At 28.0% G+C, this 27419-nt stretch overlaps 4 protein-coding genes across 6 annotated transcripts; 1 reads left to right on the top strand and 3 right to left on the bottom strand.

The window, feature by feature from the left end:
* Positions 1–407: 407 nt before the first annotated feature.
* On the bottom strand, positions 408–7273 carry LOC149057538 (uncharacterized). Its single transcript, XM_089223424.1, has 4 exons — positions 6401–7273; positions 6057–6203; positions 5814–5978; positions 408–3253 (listed from the first exon to the last, which is right to left on the bottom strand). Exons 1-4 carry the CDS (start codon positions 6522–6524, stop codon positions 747–749), a joined length of 2943 nt encoding a protein of 980 aa, XP_089079550.1. The 5' UTR covers positions 6525–7273; the 3' UTR covers positions 408–746.
* A 2968-nt stretch (positions 7274–10241) lies between these two features.
* Positions 10242–11639, top strand: LOC107173309 (B-cell receptor-associated protein 31). The gene has a single exon (XM_015523799.2). The coding sequence runs from the start codon at positions 10724–10726 to the stop codon at positions 11363–11365; it is 642 nt and encodes a 213-aa protein (XP_015379285.1). The 5' UTR covers positions 10242–10723; the 3' UTR covers positions 11366–11639.
* A 1404-nt stretch (positions 11640–13043) lies between these two features.
* Positions 13044–20158, bottom strand: LOC107173028 (spindle assembly abnormal 4). Its single transcript, XM_089223418.1, has 8 exons — positions 19954–20158; positions 18521–18615; positions 17126–17447; positions 16227–17050; positions 16007–16159; positions 14752–15263; positions 13613–13808; positions 13044–13335 (listed from the first exon to the last, which is right to left on the bottom strand). The coding sequence occupies exons 1-8, from the start codon at positions 20156–20158 to the stop codon at positions 13201–13203; spliced, it is 2442 nt and encodes an 813-aa protein (XP_089079544.1). The 3' UTR covers positions 13044–13200.
* Positions 20022–27147, bottom strand: JMJD5 (Jumonji domain containing 5). Of its 3 annotated transcripts, none has more exons than XM_089223420.1 (9): positions 26850–27146; positions 26087–26229; positions 25865–26018; positions 25663–25812; positions 25316–25533; positions 25102–25251; positions 24837–25008; positions 24588–24669; positions 20022–20163 (listed from the first exon to the last, which is right to left on the bottom strand). In XM_089223420.1, exons 1-9 carry the CDS (start codon positions 26962–26964, stop codon positions 20142–20144), a joined length of 1206 nt encoding a protein of 401 aa, XP_089079546.1. In that variant the 5' UTR covers positions 26965–27146; the 3' UTR covers positions 20022–20141. The 3 variants fall into 3 exon arrangements, with proteins under 3 accessions (XP_089079546.1, XP_089079545.1, XP_015379377.1); XM_089223419.1 differs by lacking the exon at positions 20022–20163 and adding an exon at positions 20402–20564 and having other exon boundaries at positions 26850–27147; XM_015523891.2 differs by lacking the exon at positions 20022–20163 and having other exon boundaries at positions 24487–24669.
* Between the last annotated feature and the right edge of the window lie 272 nt (positions 27148–27419).

Here is a 27419-nt window from a genome sequence, read left to right as displayed (position 1 = left end):
CGGTTTTTCGGCGGCGTACAATAAAACTCTCGGTAGATGGCGATAAGAGCCAAGAACATTAATAAATTCGTATTTCATTCCAGTCACCATAACTATGATCGAGTTCGGAACGGGGATAACAGGTTTTTATCGTCACCAGCTGGTAGCTATCATGATTTATGTATTGATTGTATTGCCCTTGTCCATAACCCGTCGCATTGTCGTGCACGTTTCCGATATAAGCTAATAATAATTAAATTGTTTATTTGAGCATTTTTGATCGACCCATATTATTATTCTGTTTAATAAATTATAACAATGTATTATTTTTTTTTAATTTTTTTTTTATTTATGTCAACTAATGCTTTTCTAAGTAAAAAATATTAAAAATTTAATACAAGGTCACCATAAATCGATGTTGCTGGAATAAAAAAAATGTTTAACAAACCGTAGGTATATCTATTTTAATTTTTTATGAATTATTGTAAAATAATCTGTAAAACAACAGGACATTTTATTTACATCGGTCATAAATATACAAAATATAAAATACAAGTAAATAAAGATAAAACTTCTGATGCAGATAATAGATTTTTACATATTATTGTCACTTGCACGTGTTTTCTTTGAACAAAATAAGGTAACTACTAACTACTAAGTACTAATTTACATTAAAATATAGACAATTTAAAAATGTTTTAAAATTATACAAAAAAATAGATAAATTAACAATAAAAAAATAAACTATTTTGTGTTGGTTGTTGTGTTTATTGATGTTGAAATATTCTTAATTTTGGTATCTTTTTAATTGAGTTATGTATCTGCTTTTTTTGCCATTTACATTCTTTATATATACGAATAATCAATAAAAGATTAATCATATAATCTACATGCTGCTGACATGGGAAATTTTTTAATTCTAGCATATTATTCTTATTTAATTTTGTTAAAATCAAATTTTTCAGTATTGATAGAATTTTATTTTCACTTTTTATGTTTTCAAAATGTTTTTCAAATATTGTCAAACTTATGCGACACACATTTATTTGCCAATTAGATGGCAATTTTAAGCCTCCAGTTCCTAATGGATCAATATGTTCAAAAGTTTTGTACAAAATCAACATTTTATTTGGATCGTTGTCTTCTGTGTCAGTTAACATAATATTTGTACAGTCTATACAATTAAAATTGTCAACACAACGTTTAGCCAAATACCCAGCAAAGTATGTAATTGAACAATCTTCTAGTGTTGTTTTGGAATTTTGCATATATTCAGGTTCAGATTCTGACGAGGACGAACTATATGATGAGTTTTGAAAAACTATATTACTACTATTATTATTTTTATATTCTTCTACTGGTTCAGATTCTTGGTGATTTACGTTAGTTTGATTTTGCGTTACGTCTACATCGTTTAATATGTCCACAGTTAAAAAATCGTCTTGGTCTAACTCACAATTACATTTTTCCGACGCCTTCATTAGAGAAAAAGAAGAAATACTTGCAAAGCAACTACGAAACATTCTAGCAGTCGGGTTCCTTGTATATCCGTTTTTTTGTCTTACTATAGAAAACATATTTTCTAATGGGTCTTGGTTTAGTCTATTTGTTAATAAGAAGTATTCTTTATTATTATTTTCTGGTTGAATATTATTGTGAAAATCTAATAATTCTGATTCATATAAATTAAGTACAGATGTTAAAGACCAAATCATACCCTTAAAACACGGTGGTACTGATATTTTTTTGTCCTTGTGACTAATTTTTTTAGCGTCTTGAAATTCTGATATGGTTTTTTTAATAATTTTAAATAAATGATGATTGTTATTGCTTAATGGTCGTCTATTTAAGTTCATATCATATAAATTTTTACTGTTACAGACATCAAATACATTATTTATTAAGAGTAAAAATTCTGCCGTATCTTTTGCAGTATTTGATTTTAACTCTCCCGTTTGAATACATGTTTTAATTGCAGCCGCGACACTATTACTGAAAATTTGGATTGCTAATTTACATGACATCTTTTGAAAAGGATTCGGATAAAGATGTACAGATGACAGTTTACACATTGCCCTTGCTGTATTATTTTTTATATCAATCTCGTATGTCTTAATCACGTCGCCAAAAGATATTATTTTATTTTTAATCTGTACATTTCCTGTTAGTAGATTATTTCTGAGACTTTTTATTAGATGTGGAATATCATATAAAAGATGGATTTTTTGACCATGTATTTCAGTAATGGGATTTACTTCAGTTCCACCGAGAAGCGTAAACAACTTTTGGTTTTGTGTCCCCTGATCACACACAATAGATGTTGGTAGTAATCCGACGTCAACTATGCATTTTACACTTTCTTTTATTAAAATACTTAGGTGGTTCCCATTAACACCGTTGTTAGCCAAAAAATAACACAAAGGGAATTTCCAATTTTTGTACAGTCCTCTAACCATAATGACCAATGCATGTTTAGCTACTTTTGGTGTACGACCTAAGGAACCCAAGTCTTCAAAACCTTCGATTAAGTCTAGAGATTTATTATACTCAATATCTGTCATTATTGACATCTCATCATGTAAAATAATACATTTTTTATCACTATTAGACATTTCTGATACTTTCAATTTTATATGATATAAGTACTCCTTGTTAAAACCAGGAAGGAAATTTATAGATTTTAACCATCGGCGCACTGTACTTTCACCAGGTAAAACTATACCACTTTTTCGCATATATTTATACGTCGAAGGTGATTTATAAAAGAGTGATAGTGCAAATCTTTTTTCAGCCTTTAACCAAGGTTTACGCTTTTTATGTATAATTTGCATGGACATGAGAGCTTTTGAATTAGCAGAAGGAAAATGCACTTGACTAAATAAATTATGATTTTGATTTTTTTCCATATTACGTTTTATTTCAACTTTTTTTTTTAACGATGCAATAACTGCTCTATTTCGTTTTAATAATTTTCTAGAGTTTTTCAGTTTTTCTTGGAGAATTTTATTTTTATCTTGTAATTTTTTTGGACTTAAGCTTTTATAATTTACAGTAGAATCTAGAGCTTTCTGTGGACTTGGAATAGTTGTTAGTTCTGAAACCCAAGCTTTTGTACTTGGTGAAATTGATAACGAAGGACTGTTACAGAATACAAACGTTGATTTTGGAGACATTGTTGGAGTATGCATTTTGAAATTATTTTCATATTTATTCGTAGGAGTTAATACTTTTAAAACGTTTGGCGAAAATAAAGTATTGTTATGACCCAGGGAACCTAAAAATAAATGATTTATTAGATCATAATTTGTATTCTACCCATAATTTAAGTAATATTTGAGCTCATGGGCTTATTTACCATGCTATATGATAAATCAGTTAAGTATGTTAAGAGGACGCGATGTCCGCATGTGTTGCCTCCGTCTTATAAGTGCGTAACATAGCAAATTTTGCAATTGGCAGAATACGTGTAGCTCCGTTAGTTTAAAAATTAGAGTGAATTGACCACTTGTAAAATTTAAAGGTAAAATCCAGGCAATTCCATTTTCCAGATTTTAATTTTAAAGCGAGTTGTGAGTATTTTAAGATGTCCGAAGAATTTACAATTTTATGATACTCACAACTCGCTTTAAAATTAAAAAATAATAAAAAGCATATACATTGCCAAGATAATAATCTAATCTTACCTTTAAATTTTATAAGAGGTAAATTCTACTGAGTATATAACTTGCGATATTACACACTTATAAGACGGAGGCAACACATGCGGGTGTAACGTCCTCGTATGCGCACAAATCTGAACATTCTGAGCCACTATAAAAGAAAATATTCGACTGCAATTGATACAATTTTACATACCTACAACGACATTTCTAGCGTTTAAATTCTGAGCGAAGATTCTTCAAAACTTGTTTTAAGTGAAAATTAAAAAAAAAAAGTTGAAAGCAAATATTTGATTGTTTTTTATTAGCGTCTAAAGTTCGAAATTAGAAAAAAATACGTACAAATCATAAAATTTCGCAGTTTTTTTTATCTAGAAATTCATAAAAAAAATTTGGTTAGTGTCTAAGATTTTAAAATTTGACAAGAGATTCTCCATAAGTTTTTCTACCTTTTTTAAAGAAAAAAAAACTTCCCAGAAAGTCAAACTAAATCTTTATGATCGTTTGAAATTAGACATTGGATGTTCGCCGGTTTTTTCAGAATCGTTTTTCGTATACAATGATATATTATTGAATTCAAATTTAACACCATCCATTATATCCAGGGGCGTATACAAGGGAGGGGATGTAGGGGTCAGATCCCCCATTTGTCTTTTTTTTTAATTTTATAAAATAGTGTTCTTAGTGTTAGCGCATTACAAGGAAACATCGAGAAAAAATTAAATAAATTGTTTAAACCTACTATAATTGTTTAATTCAGGGGCGTCTTTTCAACTTTTTGAAAGGCATGCTATCAACTAGTAGGAAGTCCAAAACCAAATTCAGCAGACCGATATAATATATTATTATATAATAATTATTTAAATAACGTTGGGTTCTATCACTGGATGGCCTCCCTCCTCATGTGTTCATGTTGTAAAAATAAATTTATGTATTTGTTCAAATTTGCTTATTATGCCTATTGTAGCATAGATTGTAAATATTCTAATAAAAAAAAAAAAAAAAAAAAAATTATTATTACAAAAAAAAAAATGTCTCGCTTCACTCGACAATTTTCAATTTTATATTTCGCATGTATTTAATTTATTATGTATATACTAATATAGTATAGAACTTATAATACACCTAATAAATTAATTTTATACTTTATTATATTATTTAAACGCAAATTTAAATATTTATGGTTACGCTTTGTCCTTTAATATCTTCATGTAAAATCACTATATTTAAACGCGGTTTTTTTTACAGTACTAAGTATAAAAATTTTGATTGAATGGCATAAAATTAATTTTTTTCTTTAAAAAATTCAAAAATTTTCCAAAAAAATTTTTACGCATTTAAGAATTTATAATTTTTAAAATGGCAATTTTGTTGAACATATTTTTTAAAACAGTTAAAAAAAAATTAAATAAAAATTGACCAAGTTAGAGCAAGTTATGTTTTTGAATAATTGTAGTAAAAAAATGTAAAACAATGAAACTGGTTACCTATTTTTAAGTTTTTTAATTATCATAAAGTGAACCTAAAATTATGATATTTCACTTCATAATAATTAAAATACTTGAAAATAGGTAACCAATTTCACTGTTTAGCAATCGATATAACACGGCTATTTTTATTTCTATTCAAATCAAAACATTAATTAGGAATGTAAAATTATTGTCGTGTGCTGAAATTAGATATTTAATTATTGAAATGTGAAACAATTGATTTTTTTTACTACAATTATTCAAAAACATAACTTGCTCTAACTTGGTCAATTTTTATTTAATTTTTTTTTTGAACTGTTTTAAAAAATATGTTCAACAAAATGGCATCTTAAAAATTTTAAATTCTTAAATGCGTAAAAATTTTTTTGAAAATTTTTTAATTTTTAAAAGAACAAAAATGAATTTTATATTTTTATGCAATTCAATCAAAATTTTTATACTTAGTACTGTAAAAAAAACCGCGTTTAAATATAATGATTTTACATGGAGATATTAAGTGTGATACGGGACTTTTGGGACATAGTGTAATTACCTATATTTTGTTATTTATTATTTTAATGTGATAGGTTTAAATTTTTTTTCTGACTCCCCCCCCCCCCCCACACACAAAATGTGTGTATACGCAACTGATTATATTGATCTTCTATATAGTAACCTACTCTACAGCAGAGCGACATCTACTTACCCGCTTTTTTAAACTTAGTCGGAGTCGTATCCAATATTTCGTTGACATTACTATTAGCATGTGCTTTTATTTCAGAAGCATTGGAGATTTTCCATCTCCAAGATTTGGGTGAGCTTAAATTAGTGTCCAACGTTGTCTTTAAAACTGGGTCATCAACTTTTTTGACTAGATTATAATAAAATAATTTATTTAAATGCAGTATTTAAAAAATAATTGGGGGGGGGGGGGGTGTTGTAAATTTACCTTCATAGTTCTTTTTGGGTATAGCATTAGCATTGAGTCTCGATTTAACATCATTTTGATTGCTATATTGGTCTTTATCAAAATGTTCTGAGCATATAAACTTTTTTTTTAACTGTTTTGGGCTTAGTAAGTCCAACTCAATGTTCCCTAAAAGGAAAATTGTGAATCAAAAATCTTAATCTAAGTAGATAGATTTAAGTAAATCGTAGTTCGAATAAAAATAATTACTTGTTAAAAATATTATGATAGTATGGTTACTGGTTAGCAATTATTAATCATTAAGTATACATTAAGATTATTCGTATAAATAATGAGTTGATAAATAAATACATCTAAATACATACCAGAATTAATAATCCATTTTTTTATTAAATCAGTATTCGATGGAAATGTATGAAAACGTAACCCTTTATTTGAACTTCTGTGTGCATTTTTGCAATTAGCAAAAGAGCATTTTCTTCCTGACATTTATATTCCTTTCCTTATTAAGTACGTTCGAAAAAAAAATAAACAGTATTGTAATAATGTAATACTGTGAAAGTTAATTATTTAATTTAATAAAATTGAAATTTATTGATAACAAGTTAAAAGCAAAAGGAACGAGTTGACATGTTCAATTCAACGCAGCCAACGGTGTAATGAATATTGAATGTAAAAACTAATAAACAAAATTCCAAATATCATAGGACAACACTATACATTTAAATATATCAGTCTTAAAATGTTTAAAAATAATTATTTTTCCAGAAATAGGCGTGTAGCGTGTTACAATGTTGCACCTCGTTCAGATTGTAAACAATAATTGGTGCACTGCGATATCCTTAATATAAGTTTCTATTAGTGTTTGAATGTTTGATATTTAGTTTATTTTTATTATTCATTTTCTAACAGAATAATTTACTTTAGATGTATTATTATATCGTTGAATTGTAATTCAATATATCACGGGTGTCAAAATTCGACAAAACTCTGGGGTAGCAAAAATAAATAACTGACAAAAAATTGCCTTCTGTTTATTAAAAAAAAATTGTATCAGTATCATATAATCAATGGCATTATTTATTTTGTGGTAGCAAAATTGTACCCTTGCGCCATAAAGGCATAAAACAATGTAGAAGTCCCCTACAATGTGACGCCTATGCAATATCCTCAGACACTCAGTTCAATTTAACAAAAGTATAGTCGGGCAACAGTCAGAAACGCTGGGCAGTGGGCATATTCGTAATTCGCATATTACAGCAATAATTAACAGTGTGGTAGCTGCGGCCGTAGCAATGACTACTAGCGATTTCAACGGTTATGTCCATAATTAAAACCACATACGCAGCGCTGTATAACGGTGCTGTCCAAATAGTAAGCCGCCGAAAAACCGCTCAGTGAGCTATCTATAATATGTATAATCAATGATATTATACATATATTACTAATTTTGATGACTTGTCAGGAATATTTTTACAAAGTAGAAAAAAATCATATATTTATACAAAAAAAAAACATGGTAAAAAATTGTTATCACTAAAAGTGTAAATTAATATTTTAGGTTATAGTTTTAAAAAATCTTGGGAGACCTAAGTTTTATTTAAAATGTTTCAAGTTAAATAAACTTTTTTTTTCGTTCCCCATTTTCATTACTTATCACCTATAAGATAATTTTTTCAAAATTTGTTTTTGTTGAAAAATAAAATCATATTTTAAATATTTTTATAAAGACATGATTTTTGAAAAAGATATAATTACAGGAATCTTAACACATAGATCTTACCAACAGGTTTTGTTATTTATTCATTATAAAAAATCTTATTTTGACTGTTCATATTATTATGGCATGCCTTCTAGAAAAATGCCTATACATATAGTGAATAGATAAGCCATGATGTGCATGCCCTTCATTCTTCGTGTACACTGGTGTAGTAATAATTTTGTTCTACCTAATTTTACCAACCTATGGCGATTTTTCATTTTTTTTTTCGAAAATTATCTTTTCTTAAGCTATCTTAATTATTTTCTATTAATTAACAACAATGGTCCAATCAGAATTTGTTAGTCAGATCTCGGATTTAGTTTCGAAGTTATAGCCTTTGGAAGTTTTTGATTAACCGTCTTTTACGCATGAGCGCAAGTGCGCAACTGTACGTTAATCCAACCTTTCGTGATTTTTTTCTTGAAACATACGTATGTTAATAAGTTAAGGAAGATGGTACAATCAAAATAATTATTTATTATTATTATCGCCCTTTCTCAGAGACTGACTATATTAGAGGGTTTGGGTGACCGGAGCCGGTAGGCGAAGGGAACCACTATACTTGTGTTACTTTAACTTTTAACTAACAAGGTTAAATTTAACTTTTGATTATCCGTTTGTTTGACCATCAAAATTACAGCTTAAACGTTATCGACCGAAATTTAAGAATTTAGGTACAATTTTTTTCAGCATAAATACGGTTACACAATTATAATATTATATATATAACACAGTAAAAAGACAAATTAATAATGACAAAGTAACAAAGTTTCAAAGATATTATTATACAAGTTTGGTACTTTATTTTTCTTTCAAAATTTCAAACACTTAATATTTCCTATACAATATTTTACGACATCACAGGGGTGGCAAACTGGCAACTGGCAAGTGATTTGAACGCTACATGCCAAAAATTGGACAAGGACCCGAAGTGGTATGTTTTGGGACTCTCAGACCTTTCAGTATGTCAATCTGTAAATTATGGGATGATTGCAACGCCGGATAGACAATAAGTTTTAGGATTTTAACCGGCCATAAAAGATCCGTTTTCAAAAATTGATCTACATTTTACGAGTTCAACTCGGTAACTCGCCAGGCATGGCTGATTGGGTACTAAATTCTGTTTTTAATGAATTTTCCAATGTTTTTTCCAAATTTGAATGAACTAAATAAACAATTAAAAAATTAATAATTGTTGATAAGACACTTGATTTTTTTCTTCCAATTATTTGTAATAGCCTTTTAAAGATAAAATACAATTCTGAAAATATGTTACTATTCTTGCAAATGCGTATATAGTATGCAGCTTAATATGACTACTTGAAATTAAAAAAAATCTGATATTTTTTAGAAATGTATTATTGGATAAAAAAACATGGTTTTAATATTTGACTTGGAACATGCATGTTCTTATTATAATCTAGATACATATATAAATTGATACTTAAAAATACGTTAAAAAGGACCATAATATTAGTTTTTTATTTAAAAAAATATAATGATTGTTTTTGTTTTTTATATGATTTAGCAATTAGATGGTCAGGCAACACCCGTTTATTTATCATCCCCTTTGAGTCATCTGCGTGGGTAAGTCAAATGTCAATCCCATGCCGCGGCTACCACCGAAGTTCCTTGTTTACTTGAATGCAGTAGGTGTATTGTTCTACTGGTAATGTGTACCTGGTTGAAAACATGTGTGCGAGTTTATCTTCGAAAAATATTTACATAAATATGAAATATTTTAAATACCTGCCCAATAAATTAAACCTACGTATATTTAAATACTAAAGTGAGAGATTATTACATTCTATAGTCTAGTATATTATTATTTTGGTAGCCGGTAGGTATTTAAATAATTCAAAACTCAGCTGTATTAATGTATTATGAACTATTGTGGTTGAGTCACGTCAAAACAATCTCTATGGCACAATAATTTAATATAGAACATGGTACGTTAATAAGTCGTGTACTTTGACACTTTGGATGTGCGATCCAATGGTTTTTTTCAAAGTCCCGAATCCCAACTCCTAAATTTCCAAACAGTTAAATGGTTCATTTATAAGTGCAAGAGTCGACAGCCATTAGTTTGCATTCGTTACTCGATATTCGACATCGACAATAAGTATTAAAATAATAAACAATCAAACGGTCGATTGTCGAGTCGGCATAAATATTTTGTTTAATATTGTGAAATAATTAATACCTACCTACCTATTAGTTATTAGATAATATTATTTACAAAGAGTTTTAAGTCTTAAACCAAGAAAAAGTACAGAAGTAGTAGGAAACTACATAATATTAAACTAATCATAATAATGGTATTCGTTATACCGGCGACCATCGCGTCCAATTGATCGAGACGCCGAGTTGCACGTTGCACCGAGTGTACGTGTATTAATGACATGACTAATAATTTTATTTACGTTTTCATCTTAGTCATCGTATTATCTTCCATCGTCGATAAGTGAGATTATTGCATTATCGCTGCATTAACATTAATATCACTAAAATATAAAATCCATGCTAAAATATAATATCTATATAATTAATACTATATCACTAAATAGTAAATACTAATCAGTAATCACCGTGTTTTGTGTACTCTGGTGTGATCGTGCAGTGTGCACCTTTCTGTCGTTACTCGTTCTTGTCGTTCTTCCTTTTGCGTTTGCCGTTCAATCTTTTGTGTCCGTCGATCAGGTACGACGTCCTTGACGCCTACTTGCCGGCACGATTTATTTCGTTTTCATTATTTTTTAACGAAGCGCGTACCTAGTGACTTACCACCATTTAAAACTTTTGACGGTATCGCGACCCACAACACCGAGGCCCAGTAGCGATACATCATACGACCACAGTCCTGCCGGTCAGCGATCTCTCCGATTCGGATTCAATTCGCCGTCCGTTGCGACCCCGTGTACACAAGATGAGTCTCCAGTGGACGATTATCGCGACGTTCCTGTATTTCGAAGTGGGCGTGCTGACGCTGTTCCTGGTGCCGTATATGTCGGCCAAGCGCTGGAATCGTCTGTTCCGGTCCAGGTTCTATCAGGCGCTCAGCGCCCAGGCCCAGTGGTATTTCACGTTCTTGCTGTTCATTCTTGTCCTGTTCCTGTTGGACTCCGTGCGCGAAATGCGCAAATACTCCAACCCGGAGCTTAATGACGCCCATCAACACTTGGACCACGAAATGCAAGCCAATATGCGACTGTTCCGTGCCCAGCGTAACTTTTACATCAGCGGCATCGCCTTGTTCCTCAGCTTTGTCATCAAACGTTTCATAGCCCTGGTCACCCTGCAAGCGTCATTGGTGGCCCAAAGTGAGGCGTCGTTAAAACAGGCCCAGAGTGCCAGTGCTGCGGCCAAGTCCTTGTTGACGCGAGATGACAAAGGAGACGGCGAGTCTGAAGTGCTGACTGAACTAAGAAAAGAACTGGAATCGATCAAGGCCGACCGCGACGCAATTAAAAGTCAAGCAGAATCTGTCTCCAAAGAATATGACAGGCTCATGGCAGAACACGAAAAACTTCAGAACACTGTTGGCAATGAATCAAAGAAGGATGATTAATCTTAATTTATAAATTATTAGGCATAAGTCTTAAGTGCTTTATATAATAATGCATTTCTGAATTTAAATTTCAAATTATTTGTTTTTTGGCTTTTTTACTATTTGTTCTATTGTTGTTGGGGTGTTATTTTTTTTTTTTTTAAAAGACCTAGTAAACTAACATTACTAGAATTATTTATTGTACATCTCATAATTAATAAATTTTGGTACTGTAATTCATGTAAAAAATATTTAGAGACTTAATAAATTGATTATTTTGTTATATTAACTAAAAGATTTATTTTATAAACTGAAAATGGTTTTTCTTCACATGTTCTTGTATAAAAGTGGATTAGTTAGTTTTAGAAGCTTGTGATAAAATTAATGCAACTTAACTTAAATATTAATTGCACATAAAAATACAATATAAATTTTTTAGTATAAGGAAATCAATGTTATATCGTAATAATATTTATAATTCTCATATTAACTTCACCAAAGATTTTTAAAAAAAAATGCACCATTTTTGGCATAACATTGACAACAAATACATATTTTGGATATGGAGGTAATCTAATCTAGAAACACAAGCAAAAAAATTACTTCCAATGCTTAAGTACTAAAAAGTTAATTAAAATAAATAATAAATGTAAAAATGAGGTTCATTTGGAGAGTTTGGTAATAACATAATAAATTACTCTGTTATTATACATTGTTACTTTTAATTAGTAAGATCAAGGTAACTTCATTATTTATTTATTGAAATAATGCAAGAGTGATTAAATTAATTATGTTTCAGATGAAACTTTGATAAATTAAGAACATTTCTATCAATTTTTTAATTACATCGTAAGAACTAACATTGGTAAAAAATGTATAAGTGAACTGAAACTTCTCATTTTTATAATCTTCTTTAATTAGGTAGTTATAAATAATAATTTACCTACGATAAAAGTAATGGTTTAAATTAATATACATAGGTTCCTTCAAACACTTAAGTAGGAAGTTAATAAAACCGGAGATATTGCACCAAAATATTACCAAGAAAAAGTGAAAATAATTTAGTAAATGCATTAATCAAATAAATAAATATTAAATTTGTAAAATTGTGCATGTATAAAAACTAGTTATTGAAAATTTAACATCATAATGTAACTAGTTGATCTTAATCTTAAAGAGTAAAGTAGGTAGTTACTTTTTAAAAGTAATTTACCTAACACTGCATGTTTTCGTACTTGAATATTACCTAAGCATCTATTAACTTTCAATAATACAATATTAAACTAAATTGGTTGTAATTAGAATACATAAATTATAAAAACATACTCACTAAAAAATCTAGATCAATTTGGTAAGGCAAGGGACTTGTAAAGTTGTAACAGGAATACAGGATATAGAACTCTGTCATTGAATAAATTGTTAAATATTCAAATATATAATAACATTTTAAATAATTAATACAGTTGTATTACGAACAACTTACTTTATGATTTTTATGCTAAACATTAGCATTGAAAAAGGCAAAAATATTTTTTCCGTGGACATCATGCCACTAATGCCTAATAACTTAAATGTGTATATTAAAAATATATTGTATACCAAGTATAAACTTAATAATAAAAAATAACAATAAGTGTGTATAATATAAAATAACCCTATCATGATATTCCAAAGTAAATTTACAAAAGAGAGTATCATATAAAAATAAACATATTAATTGAATAAGTACAAAAATTAAAAATGTATCAAAAAATAAAACAATATATTTCAAATACTTAAACTACCTATCGTTATAAAACATAAAAATAATAAAAATTTAATACATGGCTCAACAATTTACATTAGTTTATAAATATTTAAGATGAAACACTAGTGTCCAATATCAAATTACCATCTTTGTCTTTTTTTCTAATTCTACCATCAGGATATTTGGTTTCGTGCGACCCATCTGGATAAACGATTTTTGTTGTACCATCAAGATATACTCTTTTCTATAAAAGTAAAAAGCATTCTTATTAATATTCATAAATTGCTAAATTTTATTTTAACATAGTAATATAGTTTCTAGCTTGAATCAATATTATGATAATTAGAGGAAGCTACTTTATTCTAGGTCACTTAATACTCTAACAAAAATATTTTAAATCTAAACATAAAAAATACAACAATTTTATTTAGGTTTTAAGAGAATAAGCTAACTTTTACAATCTTTAACTAATATATTAAGTATTAATGTTAGCTAATTTAAACAAGTTATCATGAACATACTTTGAATTCGCTGGTATGAATTTCCCGTTGACCATTTAGTAACACCAATTCACGATTTCCATTTGGATCTACAGTCAAAACTGAACCATCCAGGTAATTCCAAATCTCCTTACGGTCTGGATACACTGTATGCTTTTTACCGTCTACATATTCAATTTCAACTTTTCCATCTTTATAATGCTTTTCAGTTTGGCCACTACACAATTAATATAAATAAATAATATATTTAAATAGAAAAGGACTATAAGCGCAACTAGCCCAAAAATATGGGGAAGAGGAGTTGAAAGACTGAAGCCTTTTTTTTTTTAAGTAACTTGATTGAGCTATTCCTCAATCCCCCTATTAAATGCCTATTTTTATTACAAAAATAATAAATAATAAATAAATAAATGATTATTTTTACATTAGTTCTCATTGTGTTTTATTATTAATAATGAAAGTGTTTACAACTTGTTTCAAGTTTAACTTAACACATTTTAAATCAAATTATTACATGTATTATACATTTACCAAGTTTTTAAAAAGGTTTATAGGTTTATAGGGACATAATAAATTTTTAACTTTGGCTGAATATGGACTACTTCTATTTGGTCTTAAAATATTCTCTATTCTAAATATTTATAGCTAGTTACGGCACTAGTAGTGAACACAGAGGGACTTAAGGGGTTTTAGCTTCTCTTATTGGCTGTGTTATGATATAAATCTTATAAAATAAAAGACTAAGTACAAACCATGATATTTTTGAAAATAGTTTTAAAGAAACGTTTTGTATAATATACAATAAATATTATTGTTATCAATTATTTGTTGAATTCATTACAGATACAGGATATAGTAATAACCAAGGCCGTAACTACTGTAGGGGGGGTGCCCAGGGGTCCTCTCTCCCTAACCCCTGAAATTAGCAATTAGGTAATTTCAAGTGTTCAGTATCAACATTAAAAAAAATGTTGGACCCCTTAAATTTTTTTCCAGTTAGGGCCTGGGCAATAACGACTTATTAAGGAGAAGGATAGAAAATTCTGATTTACTTTGTTTAGCCTCCTACCCCCCTCCCACCATGACATTGAAAAATTTTGAGTGCACCACTGATGTGACCATCTAAATATAAAGCACATTACTTTGTTTATAAAACTTACTTAGGAAATTCAATTATCTCTAGTCCAGAATTATATGTTGTATGGTATGTTTTATTTTTAGCAAAATAATACCGTTCATAATCATCTTTTGTTTCTTTCACGTCACCATTATAATAAATCACTTTTACATTGTTGCCATCAGCAGAAATTTTTTTTAGATTACCATTTGAATATAAAATTTCTTTACGTCCGTCATCTAAAATAGTCTCACGGACAACACCATAACCACTGTGTTGAGTACTGTTTGATTCATTTAAGTCATTTTCATTATCACTATCATGCAAGAGATTTGTAGAGAATTGATTTTCATCTGAGGAGTTGTCCTCAGATGATTCATTATCAGTCGTCATAGTTGCAGGTTTCCTCAATATAGATGCAGGAATGTTATTAGTTTTTGGATCAATCATTGATGATGTATCGTCAGGAGACAGTTTACTGAGTTCTCTATTGACATTATGAATTATTTTTGTATTTCTTAAAGCTTTTTTTTCAGACGGTGTTTTAAAAGTTACCTGAAATAAAAATTCCATAAAGTTGTAATTTTATTTAATGTATAGTATTTGTTTAACAATACATTTTATTAACCCTCAGTTACTTGTATGGCTTATGTTGGATTGAATTAAGACTTAATTAACAATCAAGACAATACTTAAAAATTAAAATACACATTTAAAGGAAAACTAATTCTCAAAATTGTACCCTCTCAATACACACATAACTTTTTTTTTTAATAGAAACACATAATTATATAAGTTTTTTTTTTAAGTTCATTATACTTCACAATTCCGGATATAAAATAAAAATCATTGAATGAAAGCCATTTTAAATTTGATATTTTACATTTATTCATTTTTTAAATTTTTTAAAATGTTTGAATTTATTTATAATAGTTATATTACATAATAACTACTACATTTAGTAATTAATACATATATGAAAAGTATAACAACCCACCTAGAAGCCACTGGTAACACTTTTGACTCACTGTTACAAACTTATTGAATCTTAACATTTTATAAAAATAAAAATAAATAGGTTTGATTAAATTCAAATGTCTTTTATACAGACAATTTTTATTTTGAAGGTATAATTGTTAAGTAAAAATTAAATTTTGCAGTAAATGTGTGTTTACTATTTAGAAAGTACCCATTAACTTTACAAAAGTCTTAATTGAATATTTCAACTCACTGTAATTCTTAAGAGTAATTAAGTGTTCTTTAAATTCATCAAACACTTGATATAGAATATTGCTTACTTTTTTATTCAATGATGTTTTTCTCAATAATTCAAGTTCATTGCGTAAAGCTGTATTACTATTTTCCAATAGTTTCATCTGAGTCCTCAATCGGGCCTGGCCGGTTGCCCATCTAGCTTCTTTTTTATTAAATTCATCTTTTAACTCAGTTAACTATGAATTAAGATACAATTTTGAAATCATTAGTATATATTTGAATGTAAATAATATTAAAACCTACCTGTTCTTTTAATTTTTTTATTTCTTCTCTCTCTTGTCTATTTGGTTTGTTTCTCAATTCTCTAGCATTTTTCTCAAACAAAACTTTTTCTCTTATGAATTTTTTTCTTTCTTCTGCCAGCATTTCTTCGTCTTTTTTTTTTTCATCATTTAATTTCTTTAAAAAATCTTCTTTACTCTTAAAGAATTTTTGTCTTTCAACCTCAAATTCTCGTTGTAACTTCATTAACTTAGTATTTTCTAATCGAAATGTTTCTATCTCAGATTCCAACTCTTCAAGTCTCTTACTTAGTATTTCTGTATCAAATGATTGATCAAAGTCAACATGTTTCATGATTCCTGATGTTTTAGAATAGTTTTCTAAATATTTCTTCTCATTTTCTGTTAAAATAACTGAATTAACTTCATTTTTATTATTGCTGTTTAAATTTGTATCTTTAGGTACATTCTCTGTTAAATCTAATGGATCACATTCCTGACTAGAGTCAGAATAAGAATCGTCAGAATCATTAACATTTTGTCTAGGAGTGGATGAGTTTATCCTATCAAAATTTAAAGAACGAACTAGTCGTGATGCTGGTACTTCTTTATTACTTTTAGAACTTTGTCCTCTTTCTAATAGTTGACATACGGTAGGTGATGATGCATTTAAATTGGAATTGTTTGCACGTTCTTCTAATATTTCAAATGCACGCAATTCCCTTTGTTCAGTATTATCAGGATTTTCCCCATCATTTGGTAAACCTTTTGGCTCATACCTATTCCAAGAATTAGCTATTTCAACTTTTTTCAAGTCTAGACGTGAACTTTCAGTTGGCTTACTAACTAAAAATAAATTAATAAAATAAAAATAAATCATATATTTCTGACACATAAAAATTATTTATTAAGTTAATTTACCCAATTCTGTTTTAGGGAATGGTTTAACTTGATTCAAACACTTTCTGGGTACTTTAATCTTGGATGGAACTGATATAATTGGTTTCTTAAATTTTAGTTTACCAGATTTTTTTTTTACCTCTTCTATATTTAAGCCATATCTAGCCAGACCTGTGCCTCTTTTTAAATATGGTTTTTTAGGTTTGACAGTTTTGCATTCAATTTCATTTTCTAATTGTTTATCTTCAGCAATATTGGCACATTCAACTGACTTTGATATGCAAATTTTATCAACATTTTTATTAGGTGATAATATTGCTACATCATCTTTTGAATTCGAAGCCTAAATTAAATTTAATTAAAATAATTATTTTAATTTAAAATGTCTAGCTTTAATAATATTCATAAAACCCCATTTTTATGTGTAAGTAGAAAAATCGGGTAAGTCGTGGATGTAGCTCTAAAGTACAGTAGTTTACTGCAATAGATGGAATTAAATTTGAAATCAATGAAAAACGATTCTGAGTGGAGACGGTTTATCTGTCTAGGATATATTATAGATAATTAAAAATTTCAAATTTTAGATTTAAAAAGAACATTTTTTATGAACTTCTAGCTTAAAATAATTTGCGAATTTTCGTGATTTTTACGTATATTGTCAACATTCAAACTTTGAATACTTGTAAAAAAAAATTGTGACCATAAATTTCATTTATTTTTCAACTGCTACATATTGTAAAAATATGTTAGGAGCCTTGTATTATAAAATTTTTAAGCTTTTCTACTCAACAAATATATTTTTATCTATATTAATTTAAAAAAAATGAATAATTATCAAAAATTACATATGCCTATAAATAGTTCAACTTAAGTTGACATTTTTTGAAAATTGGTTGGTGCATAAAATATACTTATAGAAACATTTGGTGAAAATTTCATGTATCTATGTTCATTTGTTTTAAAGTTACATTTACACCAAAAACCAAAATTGATTTGGTTGAAAACTGATTGTGCGTAAAAATTCCCGATTTTTCCTTGATTTTAAGTTTATTTATCCTGATTATTTAGACAAATATTGAGAATTTTTTACTTTATACCCCCCCCCCTCCTAATCAGTAACTAATAGATTCACTTTTTGGTCTAACAAGGTACTGAAGTCGAAAATCAAAACGTGATGACAGACAAAAAAAAAATTTTTTTAAATTAAATAAAAAAAAAAAAACACACACCATGATAAAATCAATACATCTAAAATAATAATAATGCATCTATATTTTTCTATAAAATTTAATGTGATAAGCAAACCTATATTATTTTAATTTAGCACTTTGTATTTTCCAAATTATAAATTATATTTATTCAGTATATTATAATGATAATTCTTCCGAATAAATTCGAACCCTAATTAATACTAACCGGTGATGAAATTATATCTTTTTGGTAACCAAACTTTTTCAATAGTTCTTCATCTATTTCTGAATAAGAAGACACCATATCATCATACTGATTTTCTGTAATAAATTAAAATATTTAAAAAATGTACCTAGCAAATTGAGGTTTGCAACATTTAAGTTTGTATTTTTGAATTACTTATTTAGTTTATTACAACATAAAAATAATAGTAAGCTTATAAATTCAAATCCTTTAAAAATAACTCACATATATGTGTTTAAAATGCAAGTACAGTAGTATTACAGTAATCTGACAAATATCAGATCAAAGTACAGCATCAGTTTAACAAAAACACCAAATCGACCGAAATTTAATAAAAATTTAATTTTACTAGCAGAACATGAACATGAACAGAATATGTGTATTTTACAAAATATGAAATGCATAACTATTTTATATGCTAATGCATTATTTCACTGTATTTGTATTATTCCTTTAAGAAATAGGTCATAAAACATAATTTACATTTCATTCACCGAGACACCATTCTTATCACCCCAAATAATGGACTATATCTAGCAATAAGGAATATATAATATCTTAAGGTCACCACACACTGCAGTGGTAGCGGTAAAATTCTTTTGTCTTGGCGGTGCCGCCGCGGAGGCAGTAAAATTGAGTCCGGCTTCATTTTGCAGAAACAGCCAACGCCACCGCTACTGCTGCAGTGTGTGGCGACCTTTACGAGTATTATTCATTGACATTGTTAAAAAAATGATAAAGGGCAAACCACTGGACTAACCAAATACCACTAAGTAAACAGTGAACACCATATTATCGATTATTTAGTTTAAAAAAAATGAATCCAGGAATAAAGTGTCTTCAAATTATTAAAGCAATAGTTTTAAATTGATCTTATTTATATTTACTTTGTGTGATTTTATATAGGTATGGAATAAAATATTAAGTATTAGCCATTAGGATTAGGACATTAGGACAAACTATAATCCTGCAAAATGATAAATATTTGCAATATTCCTATACTGCATAAGCAATCATTTAACCTTATAAATTTATAATGAATCAATAATGAATTAATAGCCCCAAAAAATTGTTGGTCATCATTCATTATATTTTAGTGAATCATTAAATCAATATATTCATCTCTTCATATGAATGATGACTATTATTTATTTGTTTTAGTTAATTATTCACTTAGACTTACATAATAATAGCAGATTTTTAATTTAGTAGACATTAATAAATGTTAAAAACCAAATATATAATTCATTCATTTTTTATTTTTTAAGACTCCAACAATTGTCGTATGTTCCATTTTGGTAATTAGAACAGAACTTTTATTTCCTTACTTTTAAATTAATATTTTGTATAAAAAAAATATACTTATACATATCTATATACAGAATGATTATTTAAATTATAATCCAATTATGTACCTTGTGAATTATCAGGAATATCAAATGATCTTAACACATCTTCCATTTCATTAGTTAATGTATCCATAGTCGGATTTTCACATAGTTTCTGCTGCTGTGATTCTTGCCAAGCTTTTAATTCTTGAACACATTGCATAACAGTAGACATGTTGAATTCGGAGCCATAATTCTTCATAAGATCCATAATGTCACAATTTGAACTCATATTTTCTACCATAAAAAATTCAAAATTCCAAATAATTGTAAACTGTAGTTTTAATGCATTATCAATTTAAGTTAAATATGTAGTGATCGGACGTTATAGAAAAAGTAAAGTCGCAATTCCACAGCAGAATGTCTAATGATAATTATTATCTTTTGAACACTATTGAAGTATTGACTATAGACTATAGTACAAGTTAACAGTGAACTTAGAACAAAACATTGTTATCAAATACATTTTTGGCGGTAATGACACAGAATAAATTTTCTGTTATTGTGATAATGATAAAAAATATGTAAAAAAACCATAGACCTTATACGCACATGCGCAGAAGTATGAAACAACATGTGCAGCGCAGCCACCGATTACCGCGGGAACTACTAGCTTGCTCCGTCTATGAGTATAAGGTCTATGAAAAAAACAATGATGAGCATTTTTTAGTTTAACAATTTAATATTTTATTACACATTCGACGCATACATTAAAATGTACTATCGAATCTCTTCTTATTATATTTTGAGTAGAAAACTGTAAATACTGTCTAGAATTGTTAAAATCATAGAATTAAATAATCTATGCGAGAATAACTACTAAAAAAAGTGTGATAACATTAAGTGGATGCTACAAGCGCGACGCACATTATAATATTATGTAGTCTCCGTTTTCGACCATAAAAAATTTAGTGAATCGCGGAAAAAATGGCCACGGAACCCCCCCCCCCCCCAAAAAAAAAAAAAAAAAAAAAAAACCCCAAACTAAAAAATACACCCCGGAAAAAAAGCCCAAAAAAATATATTATACATAATAATATACTTACAGTTATTTATAGATACATATTTTAAATAATATAGGCACATAGTATTTAATTAATTTTTTTTACACTTTTAACTTCAGTTAAATTTTGTATTGTTCTAACTTAGCTTTTTATAGTTAATTATCATTATTGTACAGTTAATTTACAAGTAATGAAGTAAATCATGTGATTTGGGTAGTTAAAGGAAATACCAGTGTGTAACTGGATTAACTTTATAGTTCAACCTAAATAAGTTATAATATGTAAAATAGCTATAATGTCAAAATCATTTTGTATTAAATATTGATTCTAATAATTGTAATAATTGTATTAATAAATTAGTTAAATTAATATAAGTAAATGATTATTAATTAACCCTTAATGAGTGTTTTGTTGTTAATTCAACACTAGATTTGTACGTGTGATAGTTAACAATACAATCTATCTTAACTCTTTCACGTCCTTGGATTGTACATACCAAGACGTTAAGAGAATCATTGCTAAAGATGTACATGACCAATGGGAAAAAAAATGGGCAGAACAGACAACCAAATTACATGAAATCAAAAGAACCACATACCCTTGGCCGTTCCCTGCAAATATATCCAGGAAAACCAGATAGTTATTACTCGCCTCAGGATTGGACATACCCATATAACCCACCAACACCTCATGAAGAGAGGAGAACCTCCTGATTGTACCGTCTGTGGCTCCCCTCTTACCGTCAAACACCTCCTCACGGATTGCCGATGCTACGAAAAAGCTAGGAGTGATTTGAACCTTCCGGACCAGCTCTCCGAATTACTCAGCCCCGAGCAGAGCAATCTTACAACTACCCTGGAATTTCTCCGCATCACAGGACTTCTTAACAAAATTTAATACAATAAGTTAACGTAATGTTTCATTGTTTTCTCTCCTTTATATATTGTATCTCTACATAAAAATGTATTACTATGTATAATTTTATAAATATAATGTTCGTCCAATGGCCATAGTAGCCGCGGACTTGATTCTATTAATAAAAAAAAAATACAATCTATATTTTATAATATTACACCCTGTCAATAAATTTCATTTTTATTACCCAACCTTTGATAAGCATTTTGACATTAAATTTAATTAAGTCCAGGAATGTGAAAATTTTGTATTCTAGATTCTGAACGAAGTGATGAATGTATTGATTTTACAATGATGTGTGAGTGTTTTTTTTTTTTTTGTGTGTCTGTGAACAGCATAACTATAGTCGAAATAATGCTTCAATTTCAAACTTTGGGGGTGGTTTCCGATGTAAAAGTGAATATCCTTGGTGCATTATAGAAGTCAAAGTGAACATTTTTCAACAGTTTTCAAAAAAATCGAGAAAAACAAAAAAAAAAATGACAGAAAAACGGGAATTTTTACGTAAAACCAGTTTTCAACCAAATCGATTTTTTTATATGTTTGTAATTCAAAAACTAATCACTGTAAATACTTGAAATTTTCACCCAATGTTTATGTATTATGTTAGTGTTATCTATATACAGTTTCATTTTCAAAAATGTTTAAGTTATTTATAGACCACTGAAATTTTGATTTTTATGAGAATTTTTTTTTGAAGTGTCGGTAAAAAAATGTTGGATTATCAAAAAAACTTGAAAATTTAATACAAGGTTCCTCATGAGTTGTTCTTATTGTAGCCAAAAAACATTAAAAATCGTTAGTCACAATTATTTTTGTAAGCGTTTATAGTTCAAATTTTTGCGAAATCTGTCGAAAACGCGAAAATTTGCAAGTAATTTTGTAGTTAAAAATTCATATAATTGTTTGTATTTATAACTAAGGATTAAAAATACAACACTAAGTTTTCCATATATTTTCCTTCAAGTAGCTATAGAGAAAACTCGAACCATTATTATAAGAAAAATTTTAAGTGCGTTTGAGTTTTAAATTTTTCAAAGGTCATCAGGTATATGTATATCTAAGATAATTTATAAGGTATTATGAATTACTTTTATACTTAATTTATAACTATACATGCAATGTTTTTGGAAAAATTGATTAACCATGCCTTTTTCAAACTGCGTCCTAATTGAAAAATAATATATTTGTTTCAAAATAGAATATATGACAATATTTAAATATAATATTTCTTAGACAAACAAATCATCTCCATTCAGAATCGTTTTCCGTATACAATCATACCTATCATTGCATTCAAATCTAACCTACCTTAGTCAGAGGTCCACCCCACCACCTAATGTACAGCAGAGCGACATCCACTTGCCCGCTTTTTTAATATTTTGTTCTTATGTTCTGTTAAAAATGTATTATTCAGTTATTCTATCACAGAAATAAAAATATTATATGATTGTAAATCCATTATATAATCAACAATCAACCACATTTTATAAAATATTACAATTTACATTTTACAATGATTGCACTTCTATTTTCTTGAGCTTTTTTTCCGGGGTATATTTTTCAGTTAGGGTTTTGTCGTAGCCATTTTTTCCGCTTTAGTATATATGATCAAAAGTCTCCATGTTACACACATACAACATGCAAAATTTTTGTTCACTTTAGCACAGAACTTTACTTTTGTTTCAATTGTGTGCTGCAAGTTTTGATATAGCTCAGATAAAGATAATAAAGTTTAATAGCTTATTATCTATATATCTGTGTATTCGAACAGAACGTATCCTTAAATCATAATAATATACTTTTTTGGATAATTAAAATTGTTGATAGTTTTTTTAAGAGTTTACATTATAGTTTATAAATTATAATGATCTACTATGATTTAGATTTTAAAGACAATATTTGGAACAAATCTACAAATAAATCTGAGAGTGTGTCAATTATGTTAGTAAATTATCAATAAACCAAAAGTACTTAGGAGGATGTCACTGCACTATTTGTTTTCTATCTTTAGCCTACCCTCAGCATAGACAAAATGTATTTTAGCAGAATCATTTTAGCTCTATTTTTAAGTTATCTTAAATAACCCATTACAAAAAAGATAGAGAATAGTTTTTTGAGGGAATACCACATCAATTTGTCTAAATATTGTCTCAAAACAATTTAAACATAATTTCAATTTTTTAATATTATTTTGTCTATTTTGAAAGTTGAATAAGTCATTCATTCAAAAATATTATTCTCTATCTTTTTTGTGATGGGGGATTTTACTCAAAGATTACCTAAAAATGTTGAAAAAATGATTTAGCGTAAATTCGTTTTGTCAATGTTGAATCGCTGAGTGTGGGTCAGAGAGAGAAAACAAATGAAGCGCTGACATCCTGTTATCTTTTTGTATTAGAATAACTTCGGTTACATTCATCACATTTTCTATAATCTTATATCAACTATAGCCTAATAATTTAACTTTTAACACAACTTGCAACTTTAGTAGTTATATTATTAATTTGATTTGTATGATAACTATAAAAACATGACAAAAATATTTCATAATACTGATTTTGCTATACATATACCAGATACCTACACTAGAATTTGTAGTTTTAGCTTTAAGACTTTATGTTAAAAAAATAACAGATGATTGAAGTGTATCACATTTAATTTAATTTTAAAATAGAAAATAATTTGACAATAACATAAATTAAAATGGATAAAATTTAACAACTATCGGTTTTGACTTACATCCACCAAAAACTGACAGAAAAACTCACTGACAGAGATTCAACTCTGTGCCACCAACCTGGTGGTATGAATAACATCTCACCTAAAATAATAAATACAAAAATACATAGTTAGACTTAGAATAAATAATTCAATATAAAAATGTTGAAAGTGGAACATACATGACAAGACACAAAATATTGCTTGTATTGTCACTTTTTTTACACTATTACTGTTATTAATAAAACATATTATTTGTTTAAAACATACCTTCATTTAATATACAATGTGTTGCTTTGACTTGAGAGAAATTAGGAAATTGACACAAATCAGGCTTAACTGGATCTACCTGTGCAGTGTTCTTAAGAAATTTATCATCATATGGATACAAATACTCTGTCCATTTTGGATCATACAAGATAATATATTTTGATCCAACTACCTACAGGTAAATAAATACATTATTAAGATTTATAAAGATTAGATTTAATCAATACAATATATATATTATATATATGTATATATTTAAACATACTTGAGCCAAAAAGTTATTCTTTGGATCATAATGTGTAGGAGACACAGTTCCTTTAGGACCTAACCATGCATTTATATCTGGTTCAACACCATCCATATCTGTTAAATAACAATAATCTGGTACTCTAATATCTTCTTTTAATTCTGGAATCTAAAAGTAACAATCTACTGTTTAAATTATTTTGTTAATTTTTTCATCACTCACTTCAATTTACTTGATTAAAAAGTTGATGTTGTGCAAGGTACATTGGTTTTTCACCTTCTTGAACAACATGAGTGTTAATGAATTCTTCAAGTGTTATTAATTTTTGACTCCAATCAGCATCTGCATATGATGATCCTATTTCAACAGGAACTAATCTAGCTCCTGCTAATTTTACAAGATAATTTAAATCTCTCCATTTATTTAAAGCAGGCCAGTGTTCCATATGACCTGAAAAATTGTAAATTAAATAATTACAATATTTTACAAGGGTTTACTAATAAAATGGTTTATAGTAGGCTAACAACATAATCGGTAACAAAAATAAAAATATTTTTTATTACATATTATGTCATGTACCTGTAATTTTAACAGGTGTTTTAGATTTAAGAAAATCTCTTAAAAATGTTTCTAAAGATGGTTGATGTAGTGTTGGAACATGATCACCATTTTTATGAAGTGCACAATTGCTATCTGATACTCCATTATCACACAATTTAACTGGAACCTCTAAAAAACAACTAGTTAGTTTTGGTCACAGCATATAAATTAATTTTTATACCAAAACAATTCTGCTTTAGAGCTTTACATAATAGTGATGCAGCTACAGTTAGTTCATTTCTGAATTCATTGCCCATTAGCAACCCCATATCAATTGCTTTTATAGTGTTTTTCAACATTCTTTCGTCATTGCCTGTTTTCAATAATAGTTTGGCCTAAAATAAAATTATGAAAAATGTTAAAATATTAGGTACCATTCTAAATACAAATTAAAACTCCTTACCTTGAGCAAACTAGCATGGGAATAAAGTTTACGCATGCCATCTGGAGCATTAGCCCAGGAGCCAGTATGAAGTGACTCCCATACTTTTTCTAAGACAGCTTCAACACTTGATAATGCAACCTTTGAATTTTCACTTTGGGAGTCTAAAAATTAAATTCATGATTTAAAATTATAAAAACAATCAAATTTAACATAGGTATTTATAGTTAAATAAATCATACAATAATATAGTACTAAAACTAAAATCTTAATCACTTCAACTCAAATTTAATTTAATTTAATTTAATCGTAATATTTAGGTAAAAGGTTTTCTATTATTTTACATTTTATTTGACATCTATTGCTTTCTGTTAAAAAATAACTAGTTGAAATAACATGTTCTATATATTAATTAATCATTATAAATGTTTTATGATCCTCTTAATACTAACAACTATTATTACCAATACATAATATATAATATTATAATAACACCTCAAATATCATAAACCTTCATACCAGTAATATTAATTATTTATTTTTTTATCATGTATAAAAATTCAGTGAAGTTCCATCACTGGAATTGGATCCATCTTACAAGATTTCAGTTCAATTAATACATTTACATCGTTTATACTTATTGAGAAAAACATATTTACAGATTGTATAATAAATATTTTATATTTGAAATCAAAAAAATATGATGCATGATGTATTCATACTATATTATAATTTAACCAATAATTTATAAGCTAAATATCATAAATATTTCTTAATTTTTTACCATTCAACGATTTTTGAAATAAATAATCAAGTGATTTATGCACATCGCTATAATCAAATCTTGCTGACAGTGATGATTCTAAATGAAGTAATACTTCATCAACAATAACATTCATAATACTATTAATCAAGATATTTAAGAAAGTTGTATATATTCAAACATTAATGACAAAAGCCAGAATTTAAAACTACCACCATGAAGTTTATGATCTCTGGTAAAATTTATATTTAATTTATATATTAACTATTTAAAATTTAAGAAAAGTTGTAAAAAATTATTAATTTTCATGTACGTAAGTACGTTCCGCCGTTCCACTAGCAATATTTGATAAGAGAATTCAAGGGTTCCCAAAATGTATTACTAATCGTTAATTAGTACAAAAAGTTAGGTGGGTTACTGCCTTACTGGGTTACCCTGGCACCCCAATGTTCAAATAATTTATTTTTTTTAACCATTTATTGCACTATACAGTGAAACCTCTTTTAACGGACACCTCTCAATAGCGGACACCACCAAATAACGGACGGAATTTTGGGAATGGTGAAATGTGTACTCTCTGTATTTCCCCTC

This window comes from Diuraphis noxia, unplaced genomic scaffold (assembly GCF_037042655.1).
Source record: "Diuraphis noxia isolate RWA-SAM2 unplaced genomic scaffold, SU_Dnox_SAM2 contig0003, whole genome shotgun sequence".
NCBI classification, from domain to species: Eukaryota; Metazoa; Arthropoda; class Insecta; order Hemiptera; family Aphididae; genus Diuraphis; species Diuraphis noxia.
The sequence above is the reverse complement of the archived record's forward strand: the minus strand, read 5'-3'. Positions and strand labels throughout refer to the sequence as shown.